At 38.8% G+C, this 24,806-nt stretch overlaps 1 protein-coding gene across 2 annotated transcripts in view; it reads right to left on the bottom strand.

The window, feature by feature from the left end:
• The window catches only part of SNCAIP (synuclein alpha interacting protein), a 108,551-nt gene that overhangs the window by 33,829 nt on the left and 49,916 nt on the right, over positions 1 to 24,806 (bottom strand). For both annotated transcript variants that reach the window (XM_066181379.1, XM_066181380.1), the window contains exons 2-3: positions 19,288 to 19,390; positions 8,843 to 8,915 (exon numbers count right to left, since the gene is read on the bottom strand). In XM_066181379.1, the coding sequence (XP_066037476.1) occupies positions 8,843 to 8,915; positions 19,288 to 19,344 (130 nt within the window). In that variant the 5' untranslated portion in view covers positions 19,345 to 19,390. The remainder of the gene's footprint in view (positions 1 to 8,842; positions 8,916 to 19,287; positions 19,391 to 24,806) is intronic.

Raw genomic sequence — 24,806 nt, 5'->3', positions numbered from 1 at the left:
AGGACAAGAGACAACGAGCACAAAGTAAAATATAAGAAATTCTATCTGAATACAAGGAAACACTTTTTAATTGTCTGGCTGGTCAAACACTAGCATAGTTGCCCAGAGACTTTCTGAAATCTCCATTGTTAGAGATACTGAGAATGCACTGGACACAGATCTGGCTCAATCAGCTCTAGCTGCCCCTGCTCAAGCAGAGTCATTGAACTAGATGATATTAAGTGGACACAGCCAACCTAAACAATTTTGTGATTCTCTGATCTAAAAATTAAGCCTACTTATTGAGATGTGATGTTCCTTCTGAACTCTCTGTGTTGAGCTTCTCTGTCAAATGTGCCATCCCTTATATCTATAACCTGTGTACCCCCCCACCCACACCCACATACACACCTATAGCTCTGGATCTTCCAAACAATTATTTCAATGCACTGCAGGATAGTTTGACCAGTGAATCTGACTTAAGAGAAAGAAAGGAGCTCAAGTCAACCAAACTCTTAATCCTACTGAACTTGAACTCAATCCTACTGAATTTGCACTCTTTCATAGTCCCAGCTGGTGATATTGATGGTCACAATAAGTGGAATTCTGGCAAAGAGTTTTCTTTTGTTATTTTCAGTTGAGGGACAGCACTAAAACCCCAAAATCATTTAGGCAGTTACTATGCCCCTTTCAATGTACACTAGGAGTTAATGCATTCTTAAAGTCAAGAATACTGTTTAAATAAAGCAGATTTATAACATGTGCTAACTGCATATCAGTGGGATCTAATTTGTGGTCAAAACACACAATTTGCCATGAACACCTTCCTAAGAAAACAGATATATACACTTTCAGTGCAACATTAATATCTGAAGCAAAAGATTAGTATGGCTTAGTAGTTGTGGATGTCTGAAAATTACATTAATACTTTTGGAAGTGCTTAAGAAAACATTTCTGAAGAAGAAATAATTAAAAAAATAATCAAAAGGCATGGAACTTAGTGGGCCAATACAAAGAACGCACTGTACTGACTTATTTATGTATTGTATAAGATTCTAGGTTCAAAGGCCTACACTTTTATGTTGGTTTTATTTACACGTGAAATTTTTTCCAAGTGATACAGGGAAATGGATACCATATGTTTCCCAGCTGTTTTGTTCTGACAGGAGCTATTAAGCACTCAGTATGGAAATGAATTCTGTCTGGGTTTTATGAAAACACTGCTTTCAACACAGGGTCCAGACAGAGAAAAAGGCATTAACATTTTGTTTGTTGTCACTATGTTTAAGCTTACATTTATTTTGTTGCTTCACTTTCTTCATGTTTTAACTTCAATAACATGCACTTACAAAAAACTCTGGTGACCAAACTGTAAAATCAGGCACTGAGAAGAAGCAATGATGTTTGTTACAAATCTGCCTCAGATAATTGTGAAGTCATGTATTTCTCCTTTCTTTCATTAAAGCTAGGGCAGAGTAAGATACTTCCATTTTTCAATTTTTTTTTTCCCAACATCTCTCTACAAACATTATTTTTCCAGGAAAAAAACCCAAACAAAACCAAACAAACAAACAAAAAACAAACAAACAAACAACACAAACTGGAACCAAAACCAATTAGCATTATTTTTACTGACTTAAAAACATCCTCCTCACTTAACTGAGATGATGAATTTCCACTGCTTTTAATAAAGGATCAGAACATAGTATTTAACCATATAGCTGAGGGGATGAAACCAAGTCAGACTAGCAGACAGAGTTTTTCTTTGTGCCATTTACTCCTTGGGAGCTGTATCAGTCCTTAGGCAGTTAGAGCATAGCTTCCCTCTACATGACACTGAAGCCATAGACTGGAGTGGACCAGGACACGGCTTGAATCTCTTTCCTTCTGCTTCCAGATGCTTGTTCCCTGAAGAAGCAAAAGCAAGTGTTGCCTATAGCCTCCAAAGCACCAGCACAGCAGGAGTACGTCGACTAGTCTTAAACAGCTGCTCCAGAGGAAAAGCCTCTTTGCTCATCTCTCCATACTTATGAACTCAGACAGGGGCCATTTAAAGTCTGGGTCAAAAAAATACTGTTTGATTATTTTATAAACAACAGTAAAAGATGGTCTCAGTTTAAGGCAGGGGGCTAGAATGTGGAGCAGCTAGTTTGATTCCAGAATCTGACAAATAATTCTGGCATACTCCTAAAAGGTGATAAATTTTTTTCCCCCAACTAGGTGTCATAATTATTTCCCAAACTTTTATTCATTAATATAAGAGACTTAGATAATCCTACTATCATATTACTAAGGTAAAAGGAGCAAGGAACACAAAACCTGCAGACTTTATTTACGTCAGAAAAGAAGTGTTAGCTGCCCAACAGACCTGACGTGTCTTGGCACAAAAAAAACCCTTTATCTGATGAAAACCTGCAAGAGTCTCTTCACCATATATTGTGCTCCATGTTTTTTTCTGAGGAAGACAAAATACAAATGAGTCCGGATGCTTGCACGCTTATGTACAGGTTTTCTCATCTATTTATTTACCTATAGATGTTCTAGAATATTGGGGGAAAATAAGCAGAAAAGCAGGCAACTAGGAAGCAACTTCTCTTTCAATTTAATCCTCATCTGATTCTATTTTCAGGAATCAAAAGTGATCCTTATTATATGTTTCCAGTTTGAAGCCTCTGTTGACTTCAGATTGTTTTTCAGCCATCTCTATGTCTGGAGCATGGTGAGAGGTAGAATTTTACCTGATATACAAGCCTCTGTAAACTACAGGGTAACTGAGCAGAAGCTCTTCCTTGTGGTATGCCTTCAGCAGAGACTTGAATCAATTAAGACCCATCTTAATTCCAGGTCCATTTAAAGCACTGTAATTCTGACTTTGTATACAGGTGCTGAAGTGTTGACTACACTGGGGAAACTTTCCAAAAAATTCATGGTTGTTATCACCAATGTATCTCCAACACTTGTGGAAGTATGTGGGCTCCATGTGATAGAGGAAGGAGTGTCTCTTGCAAATCGATGGATAATCAGAGCCAGATCTGAATATCTATTTACTCCTTTACTAATATCACAAAATTCATATTTAACTGAATTTTGACTGAAGGTGGCACTGTTTTACAGTTTTAATATATCAATAACCTGTATCAGGAATACATATTAGAGTTCTTTAACATAAGCTCTTTAACATGAGAACCTTAATTAAAGAACAACCCTACACAGATAAGAATGGAGAGGGCTTGTTCCCATTTAAGTGGAACTTCAAGTCACTCTAAAGAAGAAAGAAAGAAAGAAAGAGTATACAGGGTAAATAAAAAGTAATGCTTTTAAATAACAGTGCATCTTATCCAGGTAATTCAAACATTTTACATCTCAGTGAATGAATATTTTTTCTTATCTTGGCTTGAGGAAGAATAACATAAAAGCTGTCATTCTCATGTAGAGAATATAGGAAAGGGAAAGAAAATTTTGAAATTAATACATTTGGTTTACTCTTGTATAGACTGATCTATGGAGGTAAAAGGAAGGTAGAAAGCAAAGTTCTAAAGAAAAATCAGAAGAGGTCATTCTGGCACAAAATGGGAGAAAAAGGAAGAGGGAGGATGCAAGAATTAGGTAGGAAAAGAACTTATATGTAGCCAGCACAATTACTAAAGAAAATTCTTTAGTAATCTACCAAGGAATGATCCAATCAGTATTGTATTATTTCAGACATATTTACCCCAGAGACATTTAGGGAACAAGTCTGTGAAATTGATGCCTTCTAACACTGCTTCCAAACTACCAAGAGCCCGAGACAGAAATTTTCTGTAATTTTATGTTCATTGATTTATTTATTTTTCTCAATTAGGAAACTAATATTTTGAGTAATTTTTCAAATGGCAGTTTCTTTGGGAACGAATAAAGCAGTGTAGAAGGATAACTGCTGGACATTAAAAGTGAATTTGGTTTTACCAATCTGTGAATAAAGATCTAGAGTAGTATATTGCCTTAATTTGAAACATCCATTTAATGACAATGAAACGTCGTCACAGATGACAGAATATACTTCAACAATAACATGGTTCAGTGAAGCTTGTTGAACACAGTTGTCTTGAACCACTTGCTCAAGTGTCCTTAAAAAATTTGCCTGGAAAGAATGCAACCAATTTCATGCTTAATAACAAAAGCATAAAGAACCGATTTCTGTTTCAGTTCATCAGTCTATATTAAACAATGCTGGAAATCAACGGGCACTTTGGCTAACACTTCATTTCAGGAAATATGTGCTAGCAAGGTCCATTTCTAAACCATACTCTTTAGTTTTCTATCTTTGAAGATAAAAAAAATTACAGAATCACAGAATATTCTGAGTTGGAAGGGATCCACATGGATGGTTGAGTCCAGCTCTTAAGTGAATGGCATGTACAGGGCTTAAACCCACAGTCTTGGAGTTAATTAACCTGCTTAATTAACTTAATTAACTTGCTCTAAACAACTGAGATAATGTCCACCTTAGTGGTTATTATGCTACCTAAAAGCATCATCTTGGTGCATGATTGTAGAAAAAACAATTACCCTTAATCACACTTTATTGTGGATAAACCCCAATTTTCCCTACATTTTTTTTCCAATACCATATATCCATATATCTTTCCTCTTGTAATCTGGGGGTACTGGCACATATACTTTGGCTCCAAGGATCCCTTGGAATTTTCCTGAGTCAGAATTCCCTAAATCCAAGAGCTCAGAGAAGTCATATGGGACTTGGATGCAGGACTTGAAGGAATATTAAGTAAGTTTGCAGATGATACAAAATTAGGAGAAGCTGGTTACTCCCTCTGAAGACAGAGGTCCTACGGAGAGACCTCAACAAATTAAAAAACCTGGGCAATCACCAACTGTATGAAGCTTAAGAAAGGAAGGTGATGCATTCTCCTCCTTAGATGGGGTAACCCTGGATGTACACAGACTGAGGAATGAGAGGCTGGAAAGCAGACCCATGGAAAGGGACCTGGGGGTCCTGGTCAAAGGAAAGTTGAATACGAGCCAACAGTGCCCTGGCACCTGTGTCCTGGGGTGCATCAGACACAGCATCACAGCTGGGCAAGGGAGGCAATTGTCCTGCTCTGCTCTGCACTGAGGCAGCCTCACCTCGAGTGCTGGGGGCAGTTTTGGGTGCCATGAGGATGGTGAAGGGCCTTGAGAGGAAGCCACAGGAGGTGCAGCTGAGGTTGCCTGGCCTGTTCAACCTGGAGAAGACTGAGGGAAGACCTCACTGCAGTTCTGCAGTTTCCTCATGAGGGGAAGCAGGGAGGCAGACACTGATCTCTTCTCTGTGGTGACCAGTGACCGGATTCAGGAGAATGGCATGAATCTCTGTCAAGGGAGGTTTAGGCTGGATATCAGGAAAAGGTTTTTCACCCAGAGAGTGGCTGGACACTGAAGAGGCTCCCCAGGAAAGTGGTCACAGCACAAGTCTGACAAGAGTTCAAGAACTGTTTGGACAATGCTCTCAGTCACAGAGTGGCGTGACTCTTTGGGTGTCCTGTGCAGGGCCAGGAGTTGGACTTTGATGATTCTTGTGTGTCCCTTCCAACTCAGAATATTCTGTGATTCTTTGATTCTGAGTCAGGACTGAGACTGTGCTTCTGCATGACTGTCATGCACATCTTGCAAAAGAGTGAGGCAGGAACAGGACCTTCCCAACAATACACTCCAGCAGCCAGTGCTGTCCAACAAAGGGAAGTGACGGTGGCCTTTCAAGGAGGAAAAACTATACATTGGGAAAAAGTTTGTCAGAATTTCTAATACATCCCTTTCCAAAAGTAATCTGAGTGAAACTTAGACAGTCAGAAATAGTAAAAAAAACCCAAAAAAATCTGCTTGAAGGAATTATGCGAAATGCTTCAGAAGAGACACTGACTTCTAAACACCAGTATTTGCCTAGGATTAAAAGTGCTTGGAGTAATTTGAAAACAATGAAACCGAATACTTTCATATGGTACTAACTCATTATCCAATGTTTACATGAAAGGGGGAAAGAAAATCAGAATGACAAAGCTATTTATCAAATTTATCTGCAAACAATGAATAGTAACACTTCCATATTATTAGCCATATAGTTAAGAAATATAATTCCATAATGAGGAACTGGTCCGGTTTACATCTGTTCTAACAATTCTGCTGGTGAAAATAATTGCTTATATACTTTTATATATATAATTGTATATGTATACATATTTATATTATTTTTCAAGTATAAAGTTGAACCTTGCCTTCTCCATAATTTTGTCTTAGCTGTCTTAGTGAACTAAGTATTTTCCTCAGACAAAGATGACAGAGAATTATTTTTTAGACTATGACATGTCTTATCAATGGTCAAAATTAGCTTAACTTTTAGTTCTTCTGAAAAAATAATTCTTGGATAGTTCTACTTTCATAGTCCTCTCTGCTTAAAGAAATGCAACCTCTAACTAAGCAGGAGTCAGTATGAGGTAGAAAGCTGGATCAGCACTTTGTAAAACTTCTGAGTTTTTCTATTTGTAACTACTTGAATTAACAGTGGAATGCAGATATAATACAGTGTGAATGCTTCACACTATAGTATGAAAGATTTATTATATAATCCATTTTCATTAAAAAAAGCATGCATCATCAGTACTTTGGCAACATTATTTTAATGATCTACAGTACAGGGAAGGCAAAGGACTGTGTCAAAAGCAGCTATGAAAAGTCATCAAATGGAGCCTTATACAATGTTGACTAATCCAGCTCTGCTGATATTTCAAGATACTTGAGATACTAAAGTCTGCACAGAAATGTCAAGTAATACACTCCTGTTCAGCACTATGATTAAACAGAGTTAAACAAAAAAAACAATTTCAGTATTCTCTCCTATTCACTAAAATAAGTGGTAAGTAGTAAGAAAACACAGCTTTTAATACTGTTTCCACTTTGCCAATACTACTGTCAGTGCAAAAGACCTCTTTTTTACTCAAGACTTTTAACCAATCTGCAATTAACTTCCACTGGCAGAAACCCCAGGGCTACTACTGTCTTCCAGCAATCCCTGTACTTGCTTCTGTCAACCCTTTTCCAAGGGAATAGATGAGTACTCATATAATTAAAATCATAATAAAAAAATGTCCGCCTGCAGAGGCAACAACAGGCCAAGAGAGATACACAGCAAGTTGTCAGCATCCCACAATCCAAAGGAAGAGCTCATAACCAGTATTTCATCCTTACTATTGGACTGCAATTTACCTTATGACTACTACCTGAATTTTAAACAGAGAAAGAAGAATGGGAGGAGGAATATGGGAGAGAATGGTGGGAGGATGTGGGGAGCAATGGGGGATTAAATGGCAGGGAAGAAGGAGGAGCAGAAGGGGGAAGAAGTGGGTGAAAAAGAAGAAAGGAGAAGAGATAGAGAATGAGGAGGAATAAGAGAAGAGTGGGAAAAGAATAGTGTGGAGCAATGATGTGACAATAGGAAAAGAGAGAGAGAAGGGAGAGTGAGACTAAGAATGGGTAAGGGAAGGGGACAGGAAGAAAGGGAAAAGGAAATGGGACAAAGGGAGAAGATGGCAGGACGCAAGGGATGCGGAAGGAGGCAAGAACCGCCAAGAAGGCAGGAAGAAGTGAGAAGAAAAGGGATAGAGATGAGGAAGGGGAAGGATAGAAGGGTGTAATGGGGCAGGACGGGAAGAAAGAGGGGAACATAGAGGGAAGATGGAGAAAAGGATGGGAGAGGATGGGGGGAGACTGGGATAGAAGGAGATAAGGCAGTTTGAGGCAGGTGGATCAGGAGTCTTCACCCTTTACACTTCCTTCTTGATCTTGCTTGAAACAAGTAATACTGTGTGTGCAATCACTGCTGTGCCTGTGTGGACTGTTATCTGCAAACAAGTATTGTAAGGAGAGCTTTGCTTCTCTTTATTGCCAAGGACAGTAGCATGCAGTGACCTGGCCTTTAATAACTCTGTTAGAAGAAGTAGCAATCAGAAAGTTTCCATTTAAGTTAAACACAAATTTTAAAAAGAAACTTTAATAAAGCCTGAAAGGAAATATAGAAATAAAAGTTGCTGAAGTATATAGCATGGTTCTGAAGTCCTTGTATCATCCCATGAATTCCAGATCTCCTGTTTCTGTTATAAAAGTACTTGATGAAACATTAACAAAGGTTCAATTAAAAGACCAAAAAGCACAATAAACTTTGCGTAGCTCAACAAAAATACTTCTCTTACCAATTGATTTCTCCTCCGTCAGGAAGAGAAAAATAACAGTGAATTAATCTGATTTACAGAGTGAAAAACAACACTGAATGCACTTTTTGTCAGGGGGCAGGGGAAAGGTCTCCAGCTGGTTCTCATCTATATGCCATGATTCTTCATTTAGTTTACACTATTAAACTAAAAAACTCAGCTTTAGTCTTAACTATTACAGTATGCCTTAGAGTAGATTCCATCATGTAGCATCCTTGATACAGAGTTTCAGAGTCTGGCAAAACATCATCCCTCAGACTGGTCCTGGCCATATGGGTAGTAAATGTATCCAACATTTTTTCATTGGCGCCAACATTATTAAGTTGCGTCACCAATGGTTTCTCGGGTTTTCAAGTAAATTGTTGCACATACTGTGGTTTGGAGCTGCTGAGATGAAGCCCTACATTTATCTCTACATAGCCAAATCCTTTTTTTGGAACTTTCTTTCCTTCTAATGAACTGACATCTGTTGAAAAAGAAAGAAACTCATGTTTCCAGAACACTGTACATAGATGAGAAAAAACAAAACAACAGGACACTGCCAAGAAGCCATTGTTGCCAAACTGTACAAGATTAAAAAAAAAAAAGCCTAGATTATTATGGGTTGACAGAAATGGATATCATACCTGATCTGTCTTCATTTTGTGCATCACACCTTCTACATAATTCTGGGATGGTCTTGAGAGAAGTTACAGAATACTGTAAAAAAGGAGAAAAATTTAGAAAGGTATAAATCTATAAACCAATGCTGTTTCTGGCAGCATGATGGTCTTCTTAAGTTGCATGAGAAAAGCAGATGGCACTTGCTTCTGTTTCCCACCTCGAGACATATGAAGCAGACTTTCTAAGCTAGAGCAAAGCACCTCCTCACCTCAGATTTCTCCTTCCTAGAGGACACCATTATTCAAGGCACAAATACAATGCAACAGAATGTGAGATACATCAGAGGTCAGACCACATTCAGGCTTCATCATAAATTTCAAGGGTCTCACTTTGCCCACCTGTGCACCTATTATGGTGCTGCACTGCAAGAATTACCATGTTTAAAAATTAGAATTCAAGCTGTCACAAACCAGTATGTAAAAGGGATACAGAATATCAGCACTGGAGAGATCTGATTTAAGAGAGGGGTATGTATACCCACATGTATCAGACAACAGGCTCATTTCTCTAACCTGGGCTTTGTTAAAGCAAACTTGTATTATTATTTTGATGTGACAAAACACAGGTGATATAGATCAGCATGTCATTCTCCGCATTAACCATTCAAAATGGAAAAAAAAAAACCCAAACAAACTAAAACCCAAAGGGGCCCTAAGTATTTTACTAAACAGAATGTTTTAGTCTATATACTTGTGGAATACCTTTGGAAAGACACAGGATCCAGTGTTATAAAACCATACATTCTGATAATCAGCTGCTTTCTAGCAAGTCTTCCTTAATCAAATGCTAAAGTGTTACAGTAATCTCCACTTAAACAAATGAAAATCATTATGTCTGTGAAAGAAATATCAATTACTTTGCTTATACGAAAAAGACCCAATTAAAAGCAGCATTTTGGAAACTTACATAGAAAAAAAGCATTTAGGATTAGCACAACTGAAATTTTTCTAAGAATACACAAACACTATATGTTTTCAAAGAAACATATTTTTAGCTGGTGTGCTCTTGACCAATGAAGCAAAACAACTACATATACAACTTTATGAACTTTGCACACAAAAAAGAAATGGTGATACATTGTCTTGGGTTTTGCTGACAGTTTGCCATTCAGTGTTTGATATGTTTCTAAAGAACAGCTGGCAATCTCCTTCAAAATAATCTAAATTCAAGTTCATGTGACCAATTGTGGAGTAATGTCCTTTTCTGGTGCAAGTTTAAGACTGTTACTCAAATGACTGTAGTTACTTCACTAAGCCTAGAGAACCTTCCAGGCCCTACTTTTTCCCTTGCTGACCTAATTCAGAGATGTATTGAGAAACCTCAACCACAAGAAGAAACCCTCATAAGTATTCCCAGGACCAACACTGAACTTATTAATTAAAATGTGTAGCAGCATTCCAGAACTACCCAGTGATTCCAATCCGCATTGAACAAGGAGTTGTCTATAAGGCTGTGACTGCTTCAGGATGTGACAGCCTAAAGCAAAAAAGAACAGAGCTCAGACAGGGAGAAGGATGCTACTAAAGACAAATTAATACAAGTTAAACATAGACATGGACAAACACCATGTGCTGTACTTCACTTTAGTTATTGTTTAATAAAGCCTGAGATGTGTCCTGAGTTGAAGTATATTCTATCACCATCTTCATGAACTGTTGAAACCAGGTGAGGCAGTGCTCCCTGCCTCCTCCACTCTGGCTTATCTTCTGTTAATGGGCCCATCAGCACCTTTGCCACACGACTCACAGATAACCCCCTCCTGGACTACCTCCTGTTAATGGGCCCATCAGGCCTTATCACATGACTCACCATCCCATTGTGAGATGCTCCGCCCAGAGGGAGGAACCAAGCATTCCAGCCTGGATATGAGCTGAGACTCTGAACACCAGAGGGGCGCTTACCCACTGGATTCCCAGAGGACCAGAGCTACCAGACCTTTCTACAGGATCACTGCTTCAGGAAGACCACCTCATCTGGACTGCTTCCATCACTACGCTCAGGTTGTATTCTGACTCTGTCAGTGGTCTTTTGTATTATTGCATCTGTTTTATTTTAGTTTCTTTCTTTTTTTTTTCCTATTAAATTGTATCTCTGACTTGGAGCCTCTCATTTGTTTTGCATTCAAACCACTACAGATGTTACGCTATATATCTTGCTATTTCATCACAAAGACTTAGAATGCAATGTTGAACTGGTCTAGTAAGATTATTAAAAGAATCCAAGGAGCATGTCTCCAAGGAATATGGTAGCTTCGTAAAACCAGCTGTTGCAGTTTAAACTATTACACAGTTTGTAATTCAATTAAAAAGAGGCCTTTTGTATTCTATTGCTATGTGTTTTGTCAGGCAACTTCAAAAACAGAAAGCCGTCTTTCTTTCTTTCGTCTTTTTTCCTGTTCTTTCTTGGAAAACCAGATTTTTTTTCTGTTTCAACATTGCTCTGAAATGTATTCAGTTAGCTGCCCCACCACAAAGAATCTATTGAATGTTTATAAATTTGTTATGCATTTAAATAATATTGTTTTGATTTCAATAATGGATTTCCTCCCACTTACCTCTGTCCTCAAAAAGACTTCTGCAAATTTACATTTTTGCCGTCTGTATTTTGTGGTCAAAATGTAAAAAACCAGCTTTTGGTCCAGTAAGCAACTAAAATTACTTTTTCAAGTGGACCTTTCCCAACCATAAAAACAATCTATTCCCAGCTCTTCCCACTAGAACTGATTTCTCACATATCTAGCTCCATTACATCACTAATGTTTTCTAGCTTTTCTTCAACTGTAAATTTCAAGGTTACAGAGGAACATCAAAAGAAGTTGAGATTACAACCCTTTGCTGGAACAGAATTTAAGGCTTCATGCTTATTCAACAAAATTGTAAATTAATTACTTCCAACTCTTCATTCAATAATTTCTTCTTCTTTTTTTTTTTTTTTTTCATACAAAATTAAAGTCCACTTCTCACATTTCACCACTGGAGTAAACATGTCAGCCGAAGCTGAGGGCCATGCCCAAGGGCATAGCTGACAATGTAGGAGCTGAGCACATCATGTTACTTCATTAGTCAATGCCTACTGAGATCCTTGGTGTTTAATTAAAGTCTGTTGTGGTTGATGGTGACATTCAGTAACAAACTAAGAGCTTGTTGCTAAGATAACACATGGAATGGAATTTTTGATTACTGCTTGAGGTCTGGGTTCCTTTTCTGCATTTAAGGCCTGCCTACATCCAAATCAAAATAGTGAATTCTAATGAGGCCCTAAAGAACTTCGTAAGATGGAAGAGCAGTATCAACTGCAAATGAGACAAGAAGCATTAGCAAGCACTCCATGCAAATGCAAGATATTCCCAGCTTTTTCCAACAGACACTGCTAATTCAGGGAAAATGGGGCTTTCCTTATAGTACAATACATTTGTTCATTATGTAACACTGAACTACAGAATCTGAATAAATGCCAGTGCAAACCTTTTAAATTTCACATGGTTTTCAGATTTTAATGCAATGAATTTTAAACAAAACACATGAGAAAAAATACCTTTAATAGGTCTATTCTGCTCTCTGCCACTTGTACACTACTTGCAGACGCACTTGTGTTCTAGAAGTATCAGAAAGGTACTTCTGTTTAATATTTCTCTGCTACTACTCATGATCAGAAAATAACTGACCATGAGTAGCAGCAGAGAAATATTAAACAAAATAGTAAAAACCCAAGTATATTAAGAAACAGAAGTTATTTTCAACATCCTGTTGTATCCTAAATGAAGTAAAGTGCAAAGTTGTATGCAAAGTGTGACTCTCAGACCACATCATCATAAACATGACACCTCCAAAAGCATGAAGGACCACATCCAACTGTTCGCAGTATCAGAACTCAAATAATTTACTGCCACCATTGATCTTGACTGGATAAAGACACTAATGTCTCTGTCCGGATCCTAACTGCACAGCTCTTTGCTTTCATTTTGATACTGAAAACAGGGACCTTCTTCCATTACAGCTGATTTTTTCCAAGTATTTCCAAGTAAACAGTCTCATTTCAGTTTACTTGTGATAGCGGAAAACAAAATGTTTCGTTGATATTAGAAACCTATTAAATTAGTAAATTTACAATGCATTTTCTTAATCATTTCTTAACTGTGCAATGCCACCATATTTCTGAGACATTTATTTGGGAATAGCAAGATATATTGAGAAAAAAGAACAATACTTTGCCTCATGTTTCAGGAAGATTCTTCTCAATAGCAGTGTCAATTTAAGCAGCCTCCAAACAATAAAACAGAGAAGGAAAGAGATTACACTGGTATGATTCATGTGGGAAATATCACCTCCCCTAACCAAATGTCCTTCTTACAGCTGTGATAAGCATCTTTGGAGCACTGGGTAGGTTATTTGTGTTATGTGTTGTACATCTTATATAGACACCTGATATGTTATTCTTCCCTTTAGCTTCAAAGGGGACTTATATAGACACCACTTACACTGTTAGGGGTACAAAATGTCTGTCTGAAACTAACACTTCCTATGAACAACTTAGTGGACATCTGTATTTTGCTTCATTCTGAAATGGGAGACAGGAAGAAAAAAGAGAGATGCAAGAGAGAGCTGCAGCTGGATGGTAAATAAATCAATGTGCTGCAGCTAATGATTGTGCCTGAACATTGTTGCAGCACCCCTCAGCCTGAGGGGTGACCCAGCTCTTCCTGTGGCCAAGGAAGGGTGCAGCAGGCTCAGGAGGGGCCCTGTGCCAAGTAAATGGGAGGCTGGCAGCTTGGGCATACATACTCCTGACCATGCATAGTCTACATCTTCCCTGCCAGGCAAGGATTCTTAAGCAGCTTTTAAAGCTGTTCAAAAATTCCTGATGACTCAGCAACTGTTTACTTAGATTTGAACTCAATTACTGCACTTGCGTTTCACAAACCTTTAAATCAGGTACAGTCTCACACTGGCACCACTGAGCCTGGCTTTCATTCGTACTGAGCTAAGAATGGTCAGAGCAATCATTTATACACTCAGTCTCTAAGAGTTTACAAGTATCTTAGCATGAGCAACTCTGGTTATGATGAGGTTATCTTGTATTATTTCTGTAAAACAAAAAATAAAATCATTCCAATTTTCTCAATTTGCCAGTGCAATATAAATCCTGCATTTCAGTCAAAGGGTTAGGAAACCTTCAGGTAACCATACCAACCGCATAAAACTTAAGGGCAGGAATTAATTTATAGTAAAAATCAGGATAAATAGGAAAAAGGTGAAAGCATAAAACATATATTTGATAATATATCTATCATTTAATGCAACTTAAAGGTCTTTTTTCCCCATTTCCTTTCTGTGAACAGAAATGTTAAGAAATAAAGGAAAATATTCAGCTGGGTTGCTTAATGTCACTGCAGACAGAATATTACTTTTGTTTAATGTAAACAAGAGCCCCAGAAACCTATTCTGCTGTCTGAACTACAGTCAAATATACTATATAATTTAGATCACGAATAGAATCATCTTAGTTTATAAAATAAGCATCATATTTGCATTCCAGAGCCCTGATGGAGTTGGTAGATGTAGCTGCTAAGCCACTCTCAATAATATTTTAATAGTCATAGCAGTCAGTCTTCAATGACTGGATAAAAGTGAATATCACATTTTCTTTGAACAAGGATGAAAAGAAGGGCCCCAGGAACTACTAATAGGTCAAACATGCCTCAGTGCCAGTAAGAACATGGAACACATCCTCCTAGAAATTATGCTGAAACATGGATATCAGAGAGGTGATTAGAGATAGACAGCATGGCTTCACAAAGAGAAAATTGTGCCTAAGATAGTGGCCTCCTACAGTGGAGTGAGAGAGCTACAGATGTCATCTGCCTCAGCTTCTGTCACGCCTTCGGCATACTGTGTCCAAGTGCAACCTCCTTGCCTCTAATTTGGAGAGATATGGGTCTGATGGATAGATGGTCAAGGAACTGGCCATGTCCAACGAGTTACAATCAACAGCTCAATCTCCAAGTGAAACCCAACAATGAGTGGTGTCCCTCAAGGATGCATACTGCAAGTAATAGTATTTAATATCTTTTTCAAGGACATAGACAACAGGATTAGGTGCACCCTTAGCAAGTTTTCTCATGACACCAAGCTGAGTGGTTGATTTGTTGGATGGATGAAATGCCATCCAGAGGGACCTTGGGACAGGTTGTGGTGTGGGCCCATGTGAACATCATGAAGTTCAACAAGGTCAAAATTCTGTGTCCATGTGTCCATGTGTCCATGTGTCAGAGCAATGCCAGTATCCATACACACTCAGATATTGAGAGCAGCCCTGCAGAGGACTTGGCATACTACAGGATGAAGAATTTGACATAAACTGGCAATGCTCACTTGCAGACCAGAAAGTCAGTCATATCCTGGGCTGCACAAAAAGTCTGGCCAGCAAAATAAGGGTGGTAATCCTCCTGTGGACTTCGTTCTTGGGAGAATCCACCAGGAGTATTGCCTTCAGCTCAGGGGTCACTGGGACAAAAAAGACATTGACTTGTTCAGTGTGTCCAGAAGCATGAAAAGAGCCAGGGGGCTAAACCACCTCTTCCGTGAAGTAAGGCTGAGAGAGTTTGGATTCTTCATCCTGGAGAGCAGGAGGCTGCAGAGAGAGTTTCTTATGGCCTCCCAATATAAAAAGAAGGCTTATAAGAAAAATACAGAAAGACTGTTTCCCAGGGCCTGTAGTGACAGAACAAGGGGCAAATGAAAGAATGTCAATTTAGATTAAATACAACAAGGACATTTTTTACAATGAGGGTAGTGAGACACCGCAACAGGTTGCCCAGAGAAGTTGTGGATGCCTACCACACATGATTGTATTTGGCAAACTAAGAGTGGAGGCTGCCTCCATATAGGACCAGTGGCTGGCAAATGCTGAGCCCATCAGAGATGTTGGTAGCACCTGGTTTCTTAAATAACAGATTTAAGAAAGGGTAAAAACCACTCCATAAGAGTAGCTGTGAGAGAGAAACAATAAAATATGAGACATCAAGGCCAGGGAAGAAGTAGGGGAAGGCAGTGTTCCAGGGGCTGCAGCAGAGATTCCCCTGCAGTCACAGGAGAATATCATGGTAGAGCAGATATCCAGCCTCCAACCCATAGAGGACCTCACACTGTGGAGTGTGTAGATGCGCCCCAAAGAAACCTGCAGCCTGTGGAAAGACAGTGCTGGAGCTGGCTCCTGGCAGGAATTAATTCTTGCAGAGAGGAAACCACATAGGAGCACATTTTCTAGCAGGAACTCTGACTCTGTGTGAGACCCATGCTGGAGCAGTCTGTTCCTGAAGTATTATATCTCATGGAAAGGATGCATGCTGGTTCAGTCCATGAAGAACTGTGGTCCTGGGGAACAACTCACACTGGAGAAGTTTGCAGAGGACTGCCTTTAGTGGGTGAGACCCCATGCTGGTGCAGGCATGAAGAGGATAAGGAGGGAACAGCAGTGACACTCTGTGACAACCTTTCTTAGGTTACAATGTAAGATGTACCCAAAAGTATGTATTGTATCACCATCTTCATAAGCTGTTCAAACCAGGCAGGGCAGTGTTCCTTATCTCCTTAATGACTCATCCCTGATAACTCCAGGGGATATCTTCTGCTAATGGGCCATTGAATCTCACTGCACGATTCATAAAAGTACATCATTCCATTGTGAGATGCTCCACCCAGGGGGAGGAACCAAACAGTCCTACCTGGATATAATCTGATGTTTGGAACACAACAGGCAGCCTTATTCACTGAATTCCCAGAGAACAAGAGCTCCATAAACACCACTGGACCTTTAGAGGAAGCTCAAACCCTTCTACAGGATCACTGCTTCAACAGAACCACATCTATCACTCCAAGAGGACTGCAGCCATTATTTAATCACACTGCTACCAACACCTTAACCAACAGGGTGTCAGCTTGTATTCTGACTCTGTCAGTGTTTCTGTATTATTGCATTTATTTTAGTTTTCCTACTAAATTGTATTTCTGACTTGGGATCTCCTACTGGTCTACTTTCAAACTAGTACATAACCTGAATGCAAACCCCATCCTGCCCCACGCCCCCGGGCTTATCAAGGCGGCAAGGCAAAGCCCTCAGGAGTGAAGTTGAGATTGTGAAGATGGAGGGGTGGGGAATTTATCCTTGTTTCTCATCATCCTGTGCTGTTTGATTTGCAATAAATTAATATTGCCAAGAGGAGTCTTTTTTCCCCCATGACACTAATTGGTGAGTGGCGTCCTCTCCTGAAAGCACAAGCTTCTTGATGGAGGAGTGACAGAGTGGCTTGGTGGCACCTGGTGACCAGACAATCTCAACCCATCACAATAAGCCTTGGAGCAACCTGATCTAGTGGAAGATATCCCTACCTATGAGAGGGAGACAGGAACTGAATGACCTTTGAAGGTCCCTTCTGGCCAAAACAATTCTAGGATTCCAAGATATTGGAGAAATGTAGGTTCCTTTTCTCATGTACAAATCTAACAAACAAACCTCCCAACCCCCCCCCCCCACATCCCCAAAATAAACAAACAAACAAACCCCAAAAAACAAAAAACGAAACAAACAAAGAACCCCCCCCCCAAAAAAAAAAACCCCAACCAAACAAAAAAACCCAACCCAAAAACCGCAAAACAAAAAAACCACCAACAACCGCCCCCCAACTAACTCCTCCTTCTTTTCCCTTACTTACATATACATTTGCCTTTTAAAACAAATTCCTATCTTTTTGATTATTACATCTTGGTCAGTTTTGCTGAAATGGGTGACAAGGGTCTGAATTACAAACTTAGTGGGTTAGTGGCTTTCTAAATGAGGTACATTTATACGTGCATCATTTTAACAGCCTTCTTGCTGCCATTATTATTAGTCACTTTTCTGCACTGGATTAGAACCAGAAGACTAACATGAATAATATAATTTGCTAATACAGATGCTATGCAGCTGCTCTTACCAGAGCAGACTAAGGATAAAATATGAAGGTCAGGTATTTCTAAACTGTGTATGATGAGATATGAGTAGAGCACTAGAGTAACTATGAATTCTCTTGTTGATCTGGGTCCTGGCAACAAATCCTTTGTCCTCTTAGCTGCTAAAGAAGGGAGTAAAACTGCTACCTCAATCATTTGTGATGATTTTTTATTTAATGTTCAGCATCCATTGAAAGAACAGCCTATTAAAGCAGGAAGCCTGAGCTGTTCAGCAGAAAAGTGAGTAACCTAACCCACCAGTGTGCAGCAACAGCCACAATGGGAGGGACATGGAAAGGTTACATCTATTATGTTTTACCGTTTTACTGAACTGAGTATAGAAACAGATACCAGGACATAATCTAGCATATACAGTAACATAAAGAAAGTTACCCATAATAAGGTATTCTCTCAAGATGGGCTCATTTTCTTGTAATATTTTGGGCATTTGCCATATTCTGCTTTAATAAAAATTCAACAGTACAATAGGTAAAAAAAAAATTCAGTTCAAAAGGAATTTGTCAGTGAAAAAGCATCTGGAATGTTTTAAAATTAATCAAGAGTCCCAAATGCTAACAGGAAAACCAGGTCCTTTGTAAAAAAAAAAAAAAAAATTACTATAAAATAATGAAAAATGGAAGGAGATGGGGGCATACTTTCATCTGAAAATTGAAGTAACAAATTCTCTTGTAGGATATTTAATTTATGTATTCAAGTCTATTTTATCAAACACTGAACATATGAACAACTCTATTGCACAAAAAGCAGAAACACTGGCAGTAGGAGTAGTATTATTAGTGATAGAGAAATACACCGTACCAGTGCCTCCTACAAAACCACTGAAAATGTATAAAGTAACACAGTAACACGGTCTTTTTGCTTACAATTAGGGCTGTTTTATTTACAGTGAAACTAGGGATCACTGCTGCCTATGATTCCCTTGAAGTCTTTCTATCTCTTCCAGTACACTACCACATCACCCCTATTGATAAAATCAAGCTGTACTGGGAAATGGCTACTGGTGAAAAGGGCAAAGGTGAGAGAAGTACGTTTTCTACAACTGAAATACGTTTGATTAAAAAAGTAAACTTAAAATCTTGGTGTCTAAGGCTAGCACTACCGCACATTTAGCTCATTCAGGATAATACAGGAGAGAAGCAACCCAGAAATGAAACTTATGTTTTAATTTGTCTACAAGTAATTTTTACTACATGAAGGGGAGGAATCAAGTTTTCCAAACTTTTTAGAAAGATTTCATTTACAAAATATCTGATTTTTATTCTAGATTCAACCTATCTAAACATTCATTTATATGAAGTAAAAAGAAGTGTGGTTTCTAACAACAGTGTTGTTTTTTACATCAGGACTGAGATATCTAAGGTTGTGTCAACTTGAACAAATAAAATAAGACTTGTACTTACCGATATATCATCACTAAAATCTATTTCATCCAAATCAAGGTATTCAGGGGCTTCCATTATTCTCCTATGGACATTTTGTGTGAGTCAGCACATCAGTAAAGACCTAATTAAGAAAAGAGAGATGCGTTGTCTTTAGAGAGCCTAAATCACACAGAAGAGTTTTCATATAGTTGCTACATTACTGAAACATTCAACTGGAATAGTAGTGTTTCATCACTTAATCTTAGAACATAAATACAATTTGACCCCTCTACTCTGTGTATTGTGAAGTAGACATTTCAATTTTTGGGAGAACAGCTAAGTGCTACTTGAAGTAGAAGTAAAAAAATACTTGGTTCAGCATCACTCAGCCCCTCCAGAAGTTCAATGCTGGACTTCACACAGGTATAAAGACCTAAGCTTGAACACCCTCATGACCTTGCAACCATAGCTGTGTTAATGATGTGTCTTCTCATAAGGATGAGACATTTACTCACAGCAATTCCTGTTACCGTAGGCTTTCTCTGCCCAAGAAGGCAGAAAAGAAGTGAGAATCCTGTTGTGCACAGACAACAAAATCCTATCACACCTTATCTCTGCTTACAAGCACACAATGCAGCCAGTGCTTTACAGATTAATGATCTACAGCCCTCAGGCTCTGAGTGCACATCCCCCAGAATGGCAACTAATTCAATACCAGAATTATATCACGTGCACTATTTACCAGGGGCATTAAACATTTTCTTACAGCAAGAGAAAAAAGAAGAGCAAATTCTCTTGCAAAGCAAGAGATTTGTCTGGAAAAGTCAGTATTAGATCTGAATAAATTGAAGCATCAACAATCAGAAGATCAAAGATACTAAATCCCTCACTGTCAATCATAACTACAATGAACATGTGGGTTATCACTACAGACAAGCAAAACAGAAGTAAAAGTAGAAAAGGAAGGTATTTTAAAGGAATCTCAAAAACAAAAGCACATCGCGTTTTAAAATAATGTGAATCACTACATAAGGATTAAGTATTATTACAGAAGAAAATTAAATCCTCCAGTACTTGCACATAACAAAGGAAACATCTTAAGGAAAAAAAAAAAGACAAAACCCAATTTATTCATACAATGACTACCAAGAAATATGTTTACGAATAATGAGATCAGCTGTGTAGCCCTAAATAAAATCATTGCATGGAACTTTCACATGCATTTAAAAATGTCCTCAGATACAGGGTCTGAAAAGAACGCTTTTCTGTTAGACAAAACAAAACCTCAGCAATTAATCTCCCTAATAATACACTATCCAAGCACAAAGCTGACCTTAATTCACCTGTTCTTGAGAAGCTATTAGAAAAAGAACCAGTAGGCAAAACTGCAGTACTATGCTGAAATACATGGAAAACAAAATTTTTGTTTCTCACCAAATTACTGAAGCACTATCAGCTATAATTTTCTCATCAAGTGAATGTTTCGGTTTTGGCTGGGGTGGAGTTAATTTTCTTTACGGTAGATAGTATGGGGCTGGGATCGGGATTTATGTGGAAACAAAGTTGATAATTCAGAGATGTTTTAATTACTCCTGAGCAGGGCTTACACAGCCAAAGACTTTTCTTCTCCTTACCCCTCCCCACCTTTGAGCAGGCTGAGGGTGCAAAAGGAGTTGGGACAGCCAGGACAGATGATCCCAACCAACTCAATGAGATATTCAACAGCAGATGACATAAGAATCTGCATAGAAAGCTGGAGGAGAAGGAGGGTGTTTGGAGTGATGGAGTTTGGGTCTCCTCAGGTCAGTCAGCATGATAGGGCCCTGCTCTCCTGGAGATGGCCGAACACCTGCCTGCCGATGTGAAATGGTGAATTAATTCCTTGTTCTGCTTGGCTTGCATGCACAGCTTTTGCCTTCCTGTCTTGGGTTGTAGTATAGGATGTGCACAAAGTACTCTATCACCATCTTAATGAACTGTCGAATCCAATTGTTGGAGCAGTGCTCTTCCGGGGGCCCCCTCCCTCAGGGCTATCTTCTGCTAATGGCCCATTAAATGCCTTGCTGCATGACTCATAGATAATCCCCTCTGCGAGCTATCTCTGTTTAATGGACCATCAAGGACCCCCTGCATGACTCATCATCCATTGTGAGATGCTCCGCCCAGAGGGAGGAACCAAGCATTCCCACCTGGATATAATCTGGGGTTTGGGACAGTACAAGCAGCCCTTACCCACTGGATTCCCAGAGGACCAGAGCTACCAGACCTTTCTATGGAATCACTGCTTCAAGAGGACCACCTCATCTGGACTGCTTCCATCACTCCGCTCAGGTTGTATTCTGACTCTGTCAGTGGTCTTTTGTATTATTGCATCTATTTTATTTCACCTTTTTTCCTTTCTTCCTATTAAATTGTATCTCTGACTTGGAGCCTCTCATTTGTTTTCCTTTCAAAGCACTACACTTCCCTACTAAACTGTCTTGATCTAAACCCAATGGTTTTTTTCACTTCTACTCTCCAAGCAATTTTGTGGTGACACTGTGGAGGACACCAGCATGGAAGAACTGTCTCAGCTACCTACCATTTTCTCTCCCTGTGACTTAGACTTGAGTGAAGCAGTGGGAAAAGAGAAGGCTACAGAAAGGTAAAACCAGAAGTGTCTCTATTGTGAAACTCATCAGAAGCTTTTTATTTTGCACATTCCCAAATGCTAAGTTTATTCTTGGAGGGACCCACTAAAATCAGACAAAAGCATGACAATGAAAGGAAATAGCTATTGTGAAAAGGCATGACACAATCAAGTCCACAAATTTCTGCATTGCAGATTTTCTTTAACAGAAACATAAAATGTCAGTATATTTTTTAAAGATTTATGTGTTTGGTAGGCATTACAGCTTAATTGTGGCAAAGCGCACTGGTTATGCATTGCTGTGATTGGCAAGGCAAAGTTTTGGTAGTGGGAGAATTACAGGGTTGGCCAAGGAGAGAAGATGCTAGAAGTTTCTGCTGTGTCTGATGGAGCCAGTTCCAGACACAGCACTCCAGGACAGACCCATTGCTGATCAGAGCTGAGCCCCTCAGTGATGGTGGTGGAATCTGGGATAACAGATTTAGGAAAAGGAAAAAGTTACTGTGCAACAGCAGCCAGGAGAGAGGAGTGAGAATATGAGAGCAACATCTCTGCAGACACCAAGGTCAATGAAGGAGTGGGACAAGGTTGATCATGTGCCAGAGCCGGAATTCCCCTGCAGCCCGTGGTGAAGACCCTGGTAGGGCAGCTGTGCCCCTTTGGCCCATGGAGGAGCCTGTGGAGGATCCCAAGTCAGAGCAGTTGGAAGCCCAAAGGAGGTCATGATCCCATAGAAAGTCCATGCTGGAGCAGGGTCTTTGCAGGACCTGTGAGCATGTGGAGAATGGAGAACATGCAGAAGCAATTTGCAGACAGGACTTGTGACATCTGTCCAGAGAAGTAGAGATTAGCTGTCAGTCTATCACTGTAACTATTGACATCAGCTCAAAACAAATTATTATCAGTTTTTGAAGTAAGACAAAGGCTGTCTATGCCAAACGTATTTGACAAATTCTGACTGTATACGCCAGCTACCAGAGGGTGGTTGGGCACTGGGACAGGTTTCCCAGGCAAGTGGTCACAGCACAAGCCTGACAGAGCTCAAGGTTTATTTGGACAATGCTCTCAGACACATGGTGTGACACTTGGGGCTTTCTGTGTAGAAAGTTGGATTCTATGATCCTTGTGGTTCCCTTCCAACTTTGAATATTTTTGTAGGATTGTACAATTTTGTATTTACTGTCCTACACAAAATAAAGGACTGTGTTTATCACTACATAAGGTAATAAATGTCTGAAGTAGGAATGAGCATTAAAATATAGGTTTAAAGGTTAAAAGCATATATGAACCACAGAAAATAGAAATAGTCGGAAAACAAACCAAAGTTTCAATGAGTTTCAGTTTTTCACGGCAATTAAATGGATCAAAAGCTACCTGCCTACCACATTTAAAAGTCAACAGAAGAGATAAATAAAGCTACTTTAAACATGTCATGTAAGGAAGAATCAAGAAGTGACCCAGAGCTTTTATTTTCAACAAAATCTAAAGTTATTAAATTAAAATTATTTTATAAATTTTTTAAAAATAACATTTTGAAATATTTTTAAAGGTAAAATAAAATTAGTCACTTAAAAATGATTCAGTTCATAAAAACTCCAGTAAAAAACTCCATAGCTTTAGTAAAATAATTATTATTCCTGGTTACCAAATATCCCAAGATTTAAACAGAAAGATTTCAACCTTTCAAACTTATTTTTTTCACTCCAAATTGGAAAAAGCCATTGAAGCAAAAGAAATTTGCTGTATACATGCACAGCTGACTAAAGGACATCATTCCACCTAGTGATGTACAAGACCCATGAAGTCAGTGTACAGTCCTGCATCATTACTTCCCCAAAATGCTATCTTCCATCTTTTCAAAACTTAAAGACTATGAAACACACAAAGGCTGAAGAGGAAGTCAATAACTAAATAAAAGACATTTTCTTTATGGAAAGCCTTCTGAAAATAGTGTTCAGTTATATGAAAAGAAAGTGCGAGAGATTAATATATTCGCTTCACTACAAGACTTTTTTCTTAACAAAGTAAAATTGAACAGCTCCTCAATTTTGTTATTATTACTAAATAAGATTTCTCATGACTATACTTGGAGTTTTATGCAAAAGGTGTACTTTTTGGATACAATTTAACACAGCATAACTCCACCATGCATAATCCAAACCATACGGTAAGGATGGTACTCAGAACTGTGACTATTTTTAGAGCTTTGTGAGGGCTGAATCCAGCACACCACCAGAAGCAGAAACAATCTGAATAAGATTCACAGGAAGATCATAAGCACAACTGGTCAAATTCAAGGTAGAAATAATTGCAACCAAAATTGCAACTGCCAGCAGCAGCTGACATGAGATGAATAATGTGTTTCCAGTACCAACATCAAAGCAATACTGATGACTGTGTCTAGTTTGCCAGCAGAAACATCTCACATTTAACCTATAAATGTTCCGTACTGTATTTTGGAAGCTAGTAATTTAATATTCCACAAAATTTTAACCCCAAAAAGGGTTTCTGTCTGGCAACTTGACTTGCAGGGAGACATATGCACACACACGTATGTTTTACACAGGTTAAAGAAATCTAGTCGGCTCTCAGAATACACAACTAAAAGAAGAAAACCACATAAGCATCACCCATATGTACTCGAGGAAAAAGTGTCTTTTTACAATTTTGTGAACCAGTTCACCAAGAGAAATCAAGCTGAAAACTACTACATAGAAGTAGGGTAATACTAGGATTATTGGTACAATAACATATTGCATATGTTGCTTTGCAACAGATAGTACTATTTAGAACCAAACTCATCCTTCTCCTTTTCAAATACGAGCAACAGTCACTGTTTTTTTGGGGTTTTTTCCCAACAGATTTCTTCTGCTGCTTTCCCTCTCAGCTAAAACTAGATACCTGAGCTCAAATCCTGTTGCTAACATTA

The sequence above is a fragment of the Chamaea fasciata genome, unplaced genomic scaffold (genome assembly GCF_029207755.1).
Source record: "Chamaea fasciata isolate MVZ Bird 193981 ecotype frontalis unplaced genomic scaffold, bChaFas1.0.hap1 SCAF_4, whole genome shotgun sequence".
Taxonomy (NCBI): Eukaryota; Metazoa; Chordata; class Aves; order Passeriformes; family Sylviidae; genus Chamaea; species Chamaea fasciata.
This window is presented reverse-complemented; position numbering and strand designations above follow the sequence as displayed.